The following is a 14,437-nucleotide window of genomic DNA, read 5'->3' as shown; positions in this document are numbered from 1 at the left end:
TGAGTCAGTTGCAGGTGCACTAAAGAATGATTGATCTTATGCAAGGATTGACAACTTCAGTTGCACATAATTTTGAAATCTACAGCACTGATATTCTTTGCTCAAATGTTAAAAAGGCAAGGGAATCATGCTTCCTAACAAACTGCTCAATATTACGAATAGCAATTTTAATTTCCAATCATGTTTGGACAGTCTTGCATTTCTCGCAGTAGTTGAACACCTTGCAAAATATCATTACACCCGCTGCACAAGTTGTCTTCTGGTCTAAGTCACGCCAGTCATCCGATTGCCATTTTGGATGACGTTAAAATACATTGGTGTTGTGCCTGATTGCACTAAGGATAATTAATATTTTGGCTTACTGTATCAGGAACCACAGAGGCATCTAATTTATGAGCATCACGCAAACAATACAACATAATCAAACACATTCCATTGATTCCAATTTAAAATATTTTGGTGACATGCAGTCTGTGGCTTTCAAGTCATACCATATTGATTGGTTTACGCACAAATGTGCATTATTGATCTTGTTTTGTTTTATATCAGTCAACATCAGATACATCAAATGGTCCAGGACAACCAGCATCTTTTGGAAATGCCCCTCCCATGATTCCACCACCATTTGTAAGTATTGATGCAAGGTGGTGTCAGCTGCAGGTGTTTCACTCTACTTTTATTTTGTAATGTTAATGTTGAAAATATCCATGCTTTTCTCTTAAGATGGGACCGCCAGGTATGCCACCACCTTTTCCACCCATGGGCATGCCACCTATTGTCCAGAGACCACCGAATATGCCACCTTTGCCACCGGGTATGATGCCACCAATGATTCCTCCAATGGGTGGACCACCAATGGGACAGGTAACTTTTTTTTGTGGCACACTGAATCATCCAATTTTATGTTCTGGTTGGTCTGCTAATTCGTACATACTTTTGGCCTAAAATATAAATGTTTTAATCGTTTTATCTATTTTATTATATTCTGAAGATGCCAGCAATGATGCCCCCTCTGATGGCAGGAATGATGATGTCTCGTATGCCAGCTGCCCCCATACAAGCAAGTGCACCTCCGGTAAAACATCTTTGTTTTTGTGGTATTTGTTAATACCCTTAAATATCTAACGATATAGGAGCAGTTTTTTTTAGTCTCCATTCCATTACAACTCCCCCTCTTAGTTGTATACTTTTTCACAGAACACCTGAGCCCACTTGTTAAAGTATTAAGTGAAATTACACTAAATATAGTTTGGCCATAGATTCATCTGACTCTTTGCAAATTTTTTTTTGCAGAAACAGTACATCTTCAGGGTACGTTTAAATGGGTGCGAAAAGATTTGGAACCATGGTTGGCGATAGCGATGCTTGGAGGCATTGTGCAAATGCCCTGAGTGACAGCTTCCCACTAATATTATTTCAATATTCGTTGACCCATAATGTCAAGATCTTCAGCTGAGTCCACTAAAAATAGCATATTCTAGTTATAATCTGTTTTAGCTATTGTATATATTTCAAATAAGAGAATTTATTTTTTACATGGTTTGTGTAGCATATTTAACGAAACTGCAACTTTGCTCTCTATCATACGCCTCATCTTGTTTCGCTAACAAATTTATGAGAAATACGCAATATAAAACTAGCCAGAAAGCAAAATTAAAAATTGCAAGTCATGGAAATATGAAATAAAACCAGAAATTGTTGGAAACTCTCATCAGGTTAGGCAACATCAGTTGCAAAAGAGATGATTTTTTTTCAAGTTGATACCCTTTCATAAAAATGTTTGATCATGAATTCTGTTGAAAGTTTATCACTCTGAAATATTAAATCTGTTTCACTTTCCAGTGATGTTGGCTATTCTGCTGTGTATATCCTGCATTTTTCTGCTTTTATTGTAATGAAACTGGTACTTTTTTAACAAGCTCCCGTAGGATGTAAAATCCCATATACCCTTGTGAGTTTTCTATTTATGTGATATTTGTGTATTTTGTTTATTTTTCAACCTCATTTAAAAAAAAAAGATTAATTAACGCTCTGTGCTTATTTTTCGTTCTACACATTGTGCTCATTGAATTATTTTTAAAGAATTACGGACTATTTTATTTACTCATCAACTAATCAATCAGTTAATGTTTTGAGCTCAAAGATACACAAAAAAGCTGGAGAAACTCAGCGGGTGCAGCAGCATCTATGGAGCGAAGGAAATAGGCAACATTTCAGGCCGAAACCCTTCTTCAGACTTTTGTTTTGAGCTCTCCTGGTTAAATTGAAAACAGAAATTTAATCCTGGATGGTGTGGCGTTCCCTTCTTTGCTGTACCTAGGTTATTTGCAATTGCACAAAATGTGATTCTGCGGGCTATTTGAGCCCTGTGAGTTCAGTGTTGTGTACATCAGTGCACATTTGTTATGTGAGCTACCCTAACTGCCTTCTTGGTGAGGGACATTAGCATGTGTGATGGTAAGACCTGCCTGAGGCAGGCTGAGTAAATTAGTTGTGTTTTCAATTGGGATACTAGAGCTGTCATGTTGAAACCCGTGGCACCAATCGGTACACCTGGTCAACCTCGCATATGTTCAGCACCAAGAAGGGCATGCCTCACAAAACTATACTGAGCAACCCTATTGTCTTTTGTAACGTACATTTGTTAACTGGCAAAATGATTTTTTTTAGTTTTAATCTACTTCTTCCCACTTTTGGTACGTAAATCATCTATTACCGGATGATAATTGTTCATCATTGATTTCTCCTGGATGTTGCTTCAAATTGGCAAGTGTTTGTTGCTTTCTCAACTACTATAAAGCTGTAAATATTTATAGGAAGTGGTGTGGCACATGCTGAGCGAGTTTGGCATAACTTTAGTACCTCTGCTCAAAATGTTTATTTAGAAATATAGATAAAATAGAATGTATTCCTCTTGAAGTATGGCATGAATTGGAAAGATCAATGAAGGCAGGCTGAGCAAGGTAGTAGACGAGGGGATGAAGGGACATCAGCAGGAAACTATGTCCATCTAAGATGCTTACGGTACAGTTTTTAATGGGAACTATGCTATAGACATTTGCGCTTCAGTATGAATATCCTCACTATAAACTGCAACTTCTGATGCCACAACTGCAACCTCAGAATAATATAAGGACTGTTGCAAATCGTTTCAGAGTGCCCACCAGCTTTTATGTACTTGGATTCTCTGAGCTGGAAATATTTGCACCATCCCACAGTCTGCATCCAATTTGTATTGTGGTGGACACTAACACAATATTCAAAGCTTTTTTGAAACATTTTGCTCTCCAAGCAGAGAGCAGCAGGCAGAGGAACCATGTGGTTTCACCAGGAACATAGGCTTCCCCGTTGTTCAGGTGACATCCACTGCAGTATGGATGCTGCAAGTCTGCTCTCAGGTGTACAGTAGCCTAGAATCTATCTGGTGCGCAACCCATCACAATGGTCAGTGATAGGTCTGGGTGCTTTCTGCCACATCATCTGCATTTGGATCGCAGATCAAATCAAATTAGATAGCGACGAAGGTGTTCGGTGGAAAACATGGCACAGGAGTGTTGCACGTCTCCATGCAAGTGAGAAACACGCATGCAACAAATGTGACCGAATACTTCAGTGCCATGTTGAGATAGTGCTTTTTCTGCCTGGACTATTCTGGAGGACCCCTGCAGAATTCTGCAGTGCAAATGTCACAGATTGTCGTAGTCTGATGCGTGTGGCACAACATTGCTGCCATCAGGGCTCAGACCTTGCCATCAGCTGCAAGGTGTACAGCTGTGGAGCAGGAAAAGGAAGAAAAAGACTAAGAAAAAGATGAAGACTAAAGGATGATGTAACTTTATTAGTAAAGGATGAGGGACCTTTACTAATCAACAAGTCTGTGACTCTGATTGCGATACCAGAAAACATGACTCCAATGCTCCATTCACCAACAATGCTTCTGTTGCTGCTAGCCACAATGTATGCTTTGCCACAACATACAAATAAAACCAACACAAAATAAATACCTAATCAAATTTTTAAAATAAAAGCTTGCCAAATTGCATAAAAATGTTAACTAATCTTTTGCATTCCCATAATGCTTGTCCTCCGTGTGTCATATATTGTTGTAGTACAGCTTTGCCGTGGGTTGAAAGTTGCTGGCTTTCTGTTGAGATTGCAAATAACCCTGAAGGAGGATCTCAAAGTACTGGGCAAAAGGACTGTGTTGGGACTGTTGTCTCTTAGGAGCGGACAGCAGCATCTAGCCTGGCTGCATGATTGGCAACATTAAGGACATTGGTGCAATGTCATTGGTAGGGTTGCGCCTTCTATTGTCCGTTGAGAAAGGGAAAATCCGATTTGTGATCCTTGAAACTACAGTCATCGTCCTGTGACGGTGTCTCAGCAATACTAGCACTCTGTTGAAGGACAGATTACTAAATTGTTTTGATGCTCAACAAACTCATCTGGTGATCAGATTTGTGATTTTTGCACAGAGGCATGCTGAACTCGTATGTCAGAAACCCTAAGCTTCCACAGCAGTATTGCATGTGCTGCAATGCATACAAGACATCAGCCATAAAAAGGCTGAATTTTAGTTGGGCCCACAAGTGTAATGGAGTTGCTTACCACTTCCATACTGGAAAGGATAGGCTGCAAACTCTGTGCAAAGCTCTTTGCAAGGTTGGTGCTTGGACTCATCGATGCTCCTTGACGGTGCACTCAGGGTTTCATGCTGGCCTGGCAATGGACAGAATGTTTAATTAAATGGATCTCTCAGCCACCAACATTAGGCTAATTTGAGTTCTCTGCACCATACCTTTTGTGCATCTTCTGGGAACTGGTAGCCAAGCTATTGTTTTCCTATGCCCCTGATCTCTATTTAAGTTTGGTGTCTCATCGCGTGTAGAGGCATCGATCTCTGTACAAACATCCTGATTACCTGCTATGCTGATATTTAAGCGCTGTGTATATTAACTAGTAACTTCACTGCCTTATTCTTCCACAAATATATACTTCTTCAATATTTAAAAGCTACGGTCTACTTATGAGAATAATATTAACATTAAGATGAATGTTTAGACCAGCTTTATTTTGTAAATCAAAGACTGGACTGAGGGATAAGAGAGTGAGGAGAGGGAGTGGGTATGAAGATACTGCCATTTTTATGTTCAGTTTAATTTGCCATGATTTTGATAATGATCACTGCAATTACTTTAGTAATTCTCCTTTAAGGTCAGTGTGGTGCAGCAGCCACTGTTGCATATGCTTCATTGTGACGGGAGAGAGCAATTGTGTTATTGAGCACCATGCAATGTGTGTGGGATGATGTCTGTCGTGGCTCAATAGCTAAGTGAATGCGTGTGTTTTATGAATGTGATTTATGAATGTTGGTTTGCGAATTGTGTGTTGGTGAGTGATGGGGGTGTGGTGTATTGAGCAGTGTCTTAACAACAGCCATGTCATTAATTAAGGTGATGGTATTTATACATATGTTGGTTGACCTTGATATTATAATGACTTCATTGAACTTCTAACTGCACATTTCGGTCTTCAGGGCTAAACACTTGAAATGGCAGCCTCGCTCAGCTTCTCCCATTGCCATTAGCAGGGTTTCTCATCTCTTTATGAATATTGGACATCTTTCTTTTTATCTCTGCCTTGTGCGTTCTTTTCTTAGCTTTTCTGTGCAGTCTTTGAACAAAGTGCTGCCAGCTTAATCCTATGTTGAATTCCAGAGTGCATTGTTCTCCTCCTCACTTCCTCCTTCCAGCTTATTCCAGTCTGGTAGCTGGTATAACCACATATCCGTCACTTTTTTTGTAAACTTGCACACTCTCTCTTGCCAGTATTAGCCTGACTCCAATTATCCTTGTTTAAGAAGGAACTGCAGATGCTGGAAAATCAAAGGTAGACAAAAATGCTGGAGAAACTCAGCGGGTGAGGCAGCATCTATGGAGCGAAGGAAATGGGCGACGTTTCGGGTCGAGACCCTTCTTCAGATTGTCCTTGTAGTTTCTGCTCACATTCCTGTTGCAAATTCTTTCCATTCCCCCCACACCCCCAGTCATTTGTGGGACGTTTCCACCTCCCAGTCTCCAATATCCATGTCATTGTTCAACTCCCTTAGCGTATCAATGTTCCCCTCCACTATTCTTATTGCCAGCCTCCTCTCCTCCCATTGCCTCTCTCTGATTTCCCATGAACATCCCCAAACTGGATACCGCCTCCATCTCATATTTATCTTGCTTGTCTCTGTATTCTCCCATCTCTCCAGTTTTATTGACCGATTCCCTTACCCCACTTTCTTTTTTGTCATTTTTACACCCAGGCACACAGTCTCTTTTGTTCATTTCCTCTCTTCCCAACATCTCCCATTTTTTTTTTTTGTCCTTTCCAGTCCTTTTCCAGTCTCTGGACTTTCACCCTTGCTCTTGACTGTTCCCACTCCCTCCCCCACTCTTGCCCATTTTATTCCACCAACCCAACCCCTGCTTCTTGCTGCTTTTCTCTTCCATCCAGCTGGTTTCTTTCCTCAATCCCACACACTCCACTCCCCTCCACCTCTTGCCAGAGTTTACCACCTTACTTACTTTTTCCCAATTCCCTTACCACTCCCTTGGTTCATCTTTTCTTATCAACTCATTGGCATACTCTCCCTCATTAAGCCATCCCTCTTTCACAATACATTTTTCCCTGCAACCTTACTGGTGTGCACACTTACCTTCTAATTTGACTAGATTGCCTGACAACCTCCCCACAGCCCACCCACTCTCATCATCTTGGTTCTTTATCTTCTGTGTTCTTCTATCTCATTTTTCTCTTGTTTTCCCACTTCTTGCATTGGTCTCCTGTTCTTCCTCTCTTTGAATTAGGTAGTACAGTTCCCTTTGAATATCTGTTCCTCGGCACATTATTGGTTTTCATTTTTAGTGAATATATCATTACTTTGGACTGTACGATACTTCTTGAATTGTCTCTCATCTAGTCGTTTTGTTTTCTTCCTCTTATTCAACGGCATAGTTTCTCCTTCCTTTTTCATTCAGGTCTCAGTACTTCCATTTTCTTTTTTTTCAGCATACCTATCATTTTTCATCTTTTTGTCTTTATCTTTTGTGAGGATACACCACTATGAATTGACATAATTGTACAATATGTTATTAGTTGTTATGAATGCAGTTTATATTATTTTGATATTAATATATTGCTTTTATTTCAACAGCCAGGAGTAAGCACCACTGTGGCAGAAGTACCAACAGGCAAGTGCTCTTAATTTAATTTACTGTAAAAGTTATATGTACATGTAAAAAGTTACATGTACAGGTGCACAACCTTTTATCCGGTGTTCCGGAAACCGAAAAACCCCGAAAACCGGCCATTTTTTCCAGATGTCATCTGCGCATCAAAGCTCGCGTTTTGCGCCAAACTTGACCCGAAACGACCCACGGTCAACCCAGGTCTGTACTACTGTAGCGGCTGCCTCCTCCCCGGAGACCGGGAGACGCTTAAAACATCTGTAAATCATTGCTTAAATGTTAGTCATTTAGTTTTGAGGGCTTTTATGTGAAGGGGGGGTGAAGGGGTAAACTTTAATTCTTGGTCCCCTACCTGGTCGGAGAGGCGGGGAGCGGTCAATGCCTTACCGGGTCGCCGTGCAGTAAGCTCCGCAGCGCTGTGGCCGGTGGGGCTGCAGGCGGCACCGGTTGTAGCTCCGACCCCGGCAACTCTACCCCTGGCTGCGAGGCGCTCCAAATCCAGCGCGGCCCGTGGCCGGACGCCCCAGCTCCGCGAATGTTGGGAGTTGGCGGCGTCGCAGCGCTGGGACACCAGCAGGGAGCGGGCAATGCCTTACCGGGTCGCCGTGCGGCAAGCTCCGGAGCGCTGTGGCCGCCGACCCAACATTCGCGGGGCGTCGCTGGATTTGGAGCCGCGCAGCCAGGGGTAGAGTTGCCGGGGTCGGAGCTGCAACCGGCGCCGCCCGCGGCCGGACGGAGCACCCAGCTCCGCGAGGTTGGGAGTCGCCGACCAGGTAGGGGACTAAGAATTAAAGTTTCCCCCTTCACCCCTACTCCACCACCACCACATAAAATCCCTCCAAACTAACTGACTAACATTTATGCAATGATTCTCCCGGTCTCCCGGGAGGAGGCAGCAGCTCCAGACTTTTCAAGCCGCCCGCGCTACCTACCTAATCTACACTAAAAATCTTCCATTCGGAAATCCGAAAATGTCCGAAATCCGACAAGTGTCTGGTCCCAAGGCTTTCGGATAAAAGGTTGTGCACCTGTAATATTTCATGTCAAAAGATGGCTTCTCATTGTCCAACATTAGAATTTAGAATTATTATTTCAAGAAAATTGAAACAAAAAATGTGCTTTTGAACAGAACACAATAGTTTATCTGGATAAAATCAAATCTATAGAAGAGAATTAAAGCAAATAATTTATATGGTTGTTATATTAGCTCCTATTGTACAAACATCAACCTAACTGAAAATCTTAAGAAACGTTATTACTTTTTTAGTTTATAGTTCCGAGATAATATTCTATTTAAATATATTATAGAAATCGCTCGAAAGCTTTTCTTCACTAATTCTCTCCCTTGCACATGAGCTTGCATGCAAGAAAATGCTATTAGAATATTTATACTGAAGATGCTTTATGATAAAGTACTTAAACAAAAATCACGCATTAAACTTGTTTCCTCATAACATTATAAAATGTTTCTCCTATTCAATCATTCTTATGCATTTTATTTAATATTTTTCCAGCTCCAACCACTATTGTTCAGGTAAGTTGTAATACATCTGTTTTGTCCAACCCAAATTAAATTCTCTGTTGGTTCCTGGTTTCCTGGTTTCCTTCATGCTCTTCAAAAGCAGTAACCACTTTAGTGTTCTTCCTTAATTAACATTACATGTTATAATGGTTTACAAACAATTGAGATAAAGCAGTACATTTTCTATAACATTTAAATTGCTTGCAATTGATTTTAGTCAACAGTATTTAGGAAATATTTCTATCCTCTTAAGATGTTTATTAGTAATCACATATTCTCTGATGCTTCATTCATATTGCAATTTCATTGCAAGATCTGCATCATTTAAAAAAAAAAACTATATTCTACCCTGGTATGACAGAGCAATATTTTTTTATATTCTTACAGAGAAGCATTAGTACATGTGCTGTGCATTGTGTGGCACTATGCTCATAAAACGATGCATCTAATTTATTGCTTGCTACATTGCTGGTGATCTTGTATATTCTCAGTGATAACGGCTTAAAAACAAAATTTTGATACTTCTCCCTTTTATGTTGATAGCTTTACATAGGTTAATGTTGTCGCCATTTTCCTTTGTTTTGTGAAGATGCTTCCAAGGCCATATTGTGATTTTATTTTTTAATTAAAGAATTAACGTGAAGAACAGATTACTGACTTTGTGCTTTTGATTTAATTTTCTATTGTTTATAAATATTGAATATAATATTGAAATATTTGGAGTTTACGGAGATCAATAGAAATGTCCATGACTGAGTTAATTTATCCCTCTGCTCATGTTTTTTTCTTAATGTTAGGTTTAGTTTTTATCTGTAGAAACAAGGAACTGCAGAATCTGGTTTACCCAGAAAATACTTAAATTTCTGGAGCAACTCAGTGGATCAGGCAGCATCCCTGGAGAATATGGTTAAGTGATGTTTCAGATCGGGGCGTTCCAGACCGGAAACGTCACCTATCCATATTATCCAGGGATGCTGCCGGATCCACTGAGTTACTCCAGCATTGTAGTTTACATTTGTTCTGAAAACCAAAAGATCTGATGTTTTTCAGGCTGCAAATCCAACGGTTTCTAGTGGTCAACAGATTACAGCTGCAAATGAATCATCAGGCGAAGAACAGCCCAAGAAGGTATCGACCTGTGAATGCATCCGTTTAAATTAACAGCGCAAAAAGTTAACAAGTTTTGATGTAGAGTTGAAATAAGAGTTGAAGTTTTGAAGAAAAGAACACAGATTTGGCTATTGTAGTTTTTCTTTTGAAATTTAGTTATATTAATCGAATATTAACTTGGGCCAGAAATTGGGTTAAAAAGAACTTGTACATCTTTTATATATTTGAAGCATTTGATGATCTAAAGGTGTTTACAGTCAGTAAATTGCTTTTCTAATGTCAATCATTTGCGTTAAGCATGGGGAAGGTGGTGAGTGAGAGAACCAATACGAGGGGAAAAAACTTCCATGTGTGATACAAACAACCTGTCTCAGATGCTTTACATTAATAATAATAATACATTTTATTTTCGGGCGCCTTTCAAATCTCAAGGTCACCTTACAAAGATTAAACAGAAGAGAAAAAAAACCCATATAGTCGGAGAAAAATAAATAATAAGGACATCATCAATACACAAATTAAAGATAGAAATTGCTCCAAAGACACAAAATCAAAAAAAGTCAACAACAAAAAACACAATGTGAAGAGAGAGCAGCGGCAACTAAAGTGCACCAGCGTCCACTCTCTCTTCCGACAGCCATCTTGGACGCAGACTAACAAAGTACCTTACACACAGAAAAATCAGTGGTTACCACTGTGGGGGAAGGCACAAAAGTCCAGTCCCCAAACCCAGTTCTCCCAAAAGTCAGGCCCATTAAGGCCACCGCTGTTGCCTCAACGGAGGCCCGATGTTCCTGGCTGTTCTAGCCGGGTGGTCTTGCCCCGGCATCGGGAGAGTCCTCACAGCGGCTGTGCCACCTGGAACAGCCGCTTCCTAGCAGGGGATTGTCGGCTTCTGAAGCCGACAAGGACGCACCGAGTTGGAGCTCCCAGGCTCCCGATGTTAATGTCGGCGCCAGCCCGCTCCGCTCCGCAGCCCGGAGGTGTTGCTCTTGGCGGTCCAGCTCACCGGAGCTCCAGCGTGGCGACCCAGGCAAGGCATCGCCTGCTCTGCTCCGCGATGGCGCTCCAGCGCTGTGCCACCACCGAAGCTGAGGTGCTGGGCAGTCCCCACCAGGAAACGGCGCTCCACGCCCGCTGGTAGGCCACGAGGACGGGTCGACGGGCAGCCCAGAGAAAAAGCTGCCTCACCGACCAGGTAGGGACCTAGAAGTAAGGTTACCTCCTTCCCCCCACAATAAGAAGTCCATTTCTCCGAAAAAACGACGAACAAAACTAACTAAAAACTGGGGGGAAAAATGAATTAAACGGATGGCTGCTGGTTAGCAGCCATTCCCCAAGATGTCTCCTCCTCCTCTAATTGCCTTTTTTGTGACGGTGACAGGATCCTATCAAAACATTGTGTAAAGTGAGGTGGATTCAGAAACAGATCTAGCAACTCTATAGTAGGCATTAGGATCTGCAGGTGCTGCTTTACAAAAAAAAAACACACAAAGTGCTGGAGCAACTCAACAGGTCAGGCAGCATCTCTGGAGAACATGGATAGGTGACGTTTCGGGTCGAGATCTTTCTTCAGACTGATTGTGTTGGGGAAAGATGGTGAAGAGGCGGGGCAGGACAAAGCTTGTTTTGTATAGATTGATACGGATGAGGGGGGGTTCTTTGATAGGCAGACAGTCCCGAGATGTATTGACAAAGTCCAGAGATGTAATGACAAAGCCTGTGCTTGGTCTCATCGATGTACAGAAGTTGACACCTGGTAAAGCGGATACAGTAGATGAGGTTGGAGGACGTGTTACTGCATTTATATACTTTAATATTTTCCTATTGCTTCTTTTCAGAAGTCCGTTTGGACTGAACACAAATCTCCAGATGGGCGAACCTATTTCTATAACTCTGAAACAAAGCAGTCCACATGGGAGAAGCCAGATGAGTTGAAGTCACATGCAGAGGTGTGAACTAATAGCTTGGATATATACAGTGCCCTCTGCAATGTTTGGGACAAAGACCCATAATTTATTTTATTTGCCTCTGTACTTCACAATTTGAGATTTGTAATAGAAAAAAATCACATGTTTAAAGTGCACATTGTCAGATATTAATAAAGGCCATTTTTATACATTTTGCTTTCACCATTTAGAAATTACACAGTGTTTATACATAGTCGTCGTCCTTCCCCCCCCCCCCCCCATTTCAGGACACCATAATGTTTGGGACATGGCTTCAAAGGTGTTTGTAATTGTTCAGATGTGTTTAATTGCCACCTTAATGCAGGTATAAGAGAGCTCTCAGCACCTAGTCTTTCCTCCAGTCTTTTCATCACATTTGGAAAGCTTTTATTGCTGTTTATCAACCTAAGGACTGAAGTTCTGCCAATGAAAGTCAAAGAAGCCATTATAAGACTGAGAAACAAGAATAAAACTGTTAGACATCAGCCAAACCTTAAGTTTACCAAAATCAGATGTTTGGAATGTAATTAAGAAGAAAGAAATCACTGGTGAGCTTACTAATTGCAAACAGACAGGCAGGCCAAGGAAGACCTCCACATCTGATGACAGAACAATTCTCTCTATGATAAAGAAAATTCCCCAAACACCTGTCCAACAGATCAGAAACACTCTTCAAGAGTCAGGTGTGGATTTGTCAATGACCACTGTCCGCAGAAGACTTCATGAACAGAAATACAGAGGCTACACTGCAAGATGCAAACCACTGGTTAGCCGCAAAAATAGGATGGCCAGGTTACAGTTTGCGAAGAAGTACTTAAAAGAGCAACCATAGTTCTGGAAGAAGGTCTTTTGGACAGATGAGACGAAGATTAACATATCAGAGTGATGGTAAGAGCAAAGTATGGAGGAGAGAAGGAACTGCCCAAGATCCAAAGCATACCACCTCATCTGTGAGACACGGTGGTGGGGGTGTTATGGCCTGGGCATGTATGACTGCTGATGGTACTGACTCGCTTATCTTCATTGATGATACAACTGCTGATGGTTGTAGCATAATGAATTCTGAAGTGTATAGACACATCCTATCTGCTACAGTTCAAACAAATGTCTTAAAACACATTGGTTGGCAGTTCATTCCACAGCAAGACAATGATCCCAAACATACTGCTAAAGCAACAAAGGAGTTTTTCAGCTAAAAAATGGTCAATTCTTGAGTGGCCAAGTCAATCACCCGATCTGAACCCAATTGAGCATGCTTTTTATATACTGACGATAAAACTGAAGGGGACTAGCCCCCAAAACAACCATAAGCTAAAGATGGCTGCAATGCAGTCCTGGCAGAGCATCACCAGAGAAGACACCCAGCAACTGGTGATGTCCATGAATCACAGACTTCAAGCAGTCATTGCATGCAAAGCATATGCAACAGAAGACTAATATTTACTACTTTTATTTACATGACATTGCTGTGTCCCGAACATTATGGTGCCCTGGAGTGGGGGGGGGGGGGGGGGGGGGGGGCTAGGCTATGTATAAACACTGCGATCATTTCTACACGGTGAAAGCAAAATGTATAAAAATGGCTTTATTAAAATCTGACTGTGCACTATAAACACGTGTGATTGTTTCTATTACAAATCTAAAATTATGGAGTACAGAGGCAATTAAATAAATGTCCCAAACATTAGGGAGGGCACTGTAACAAATATGAGAAATTGAGCCTGCAATGTGGACTTCAAATATTTAGTATCTTTGCTTGTTACGTGTTGAAATAATCTTCTGCAGGGTATCCCTCTGTAAACTGATTAAATTTTAATGAAAATATAATGAATAAAATGTGTTTGGACAGGTATTGAGTTTTTTTATTACATAGATCTTTTTCTGTAAATTTAAATGACGGTCCATTATACAAGATATTAATGCAAGTTTGTTTAATTTCAAGCAATTGCTGTCACAATGTCCATGGAAAGAATACAAGTCTGACACAGGGAAGCCCTATTATTATAATTCTCAAACAAAAGAATCACGATGGACTAAACCTAAAGAGTTGGAAGAACTGGAAGGTAAAACGAGTAATAGTTTCCATTAAAGCGGCAGACTGTTTAAACGCCATCTCTTTAAACATTTACCACGGAATTTGTGTTTTACTTCAAACTATAACGGTTTGAAATTCTCTATGTAGATTGTCAAGACTTGGTCATTGATTTCACTCAAAACCCATCTGACCATCAAAGGAAGTGGTAACAATTTTGGAAAATGACCCCAAGAGGTAGATAGTTATCATTTTAAGAAATGATGGAGTGAGTTTGAAAAGCAAATGGCCTATTCCTTCTCTTGCTTCCTATGTTATTTTCTATGGAGCAATCCTTAATCTACATTTCTCTTCTCCAACATAGAGGATAAACTGTTTTGTGAGAAGTGAGTAATTGCTGCGTTGCCTGGAGGGAGTGATACACATAATGTCCTATTGAATAGATATATTGTGTTGTACTTGGGGATCATTGATCTATCCTATTGAGGGGACTTGTGCTTCAGTTAAACCAGAGAACCTCCTCCTGATTGAGTGAATATTGGTTTCTGATCACTAACATCTTGGTATCGAGGAACGTCCTCCTTCGCCT

General features: G+C 40.9%; 1 protein-coding gene across 2 annotated transcripts in view; it reads left to right on the top strand.

Moving 5' to 3' along the window:
• Positions 1–14,437, top strand: part of prpf40a (PRP40 pre-mRNA processing factor 40 homolog A) — a 52,631-nt gene that overhangs the window by 6,381 nt on the left and 31,813 nt on the right. For both annotated transcript variants that reach the window (XM_055638077.1, XM_055638075.1), the window contains exons 2-10: positions 550–627; positions 724–864; positions 992–1,075; positions 1,294–1,311; positions 7,202–7,238; positions 8,750–8,769; positions 9,808–9,885; positions 11,709–11,819; positions 13,759–13,879. In XM_055638077.1, the coding sequence (XP_055494052.1) occupies positions 550–627; positions 724–864; positions 992–1,075; positions 1,294–1,311; positions 7,202–7,238; positions 8,750–8,769; positions 9,808–9,885; positions 11,709–11,819; positions 13,759–13,879 (688 nt within the window). The remainder of the gene's footprint in view (positions 1–549; positions 628–723; positions 865–991; positions 1,076–1,293; positions 1,312–7,201; positions 7,239–8,749; positions 8,770–9,807; positions 9,886–11,708; positions 11,820–13,758; positions 13,880–14,437) is intronic.

Source organism: Leucoraja erinacea, chromosome 7 (genome assembly GCF_028641065.1).
Source record: "Leucoraja erinacea ecotype New England chromosome 7, Leri_hhj_1, whole genome shotgun sequence".
Taxonomy (NCBI): Eukaryota; Metazoa; Chordata; class Chondrichthyes; order Rajiformes; family Rajidae; genus Leucoraja; species Leucoraja erinaceus.
Note: the sequence above shows the minus strand (reverse complement) of the source record. Positions and strands in the feature narration are given on the sequence as shown.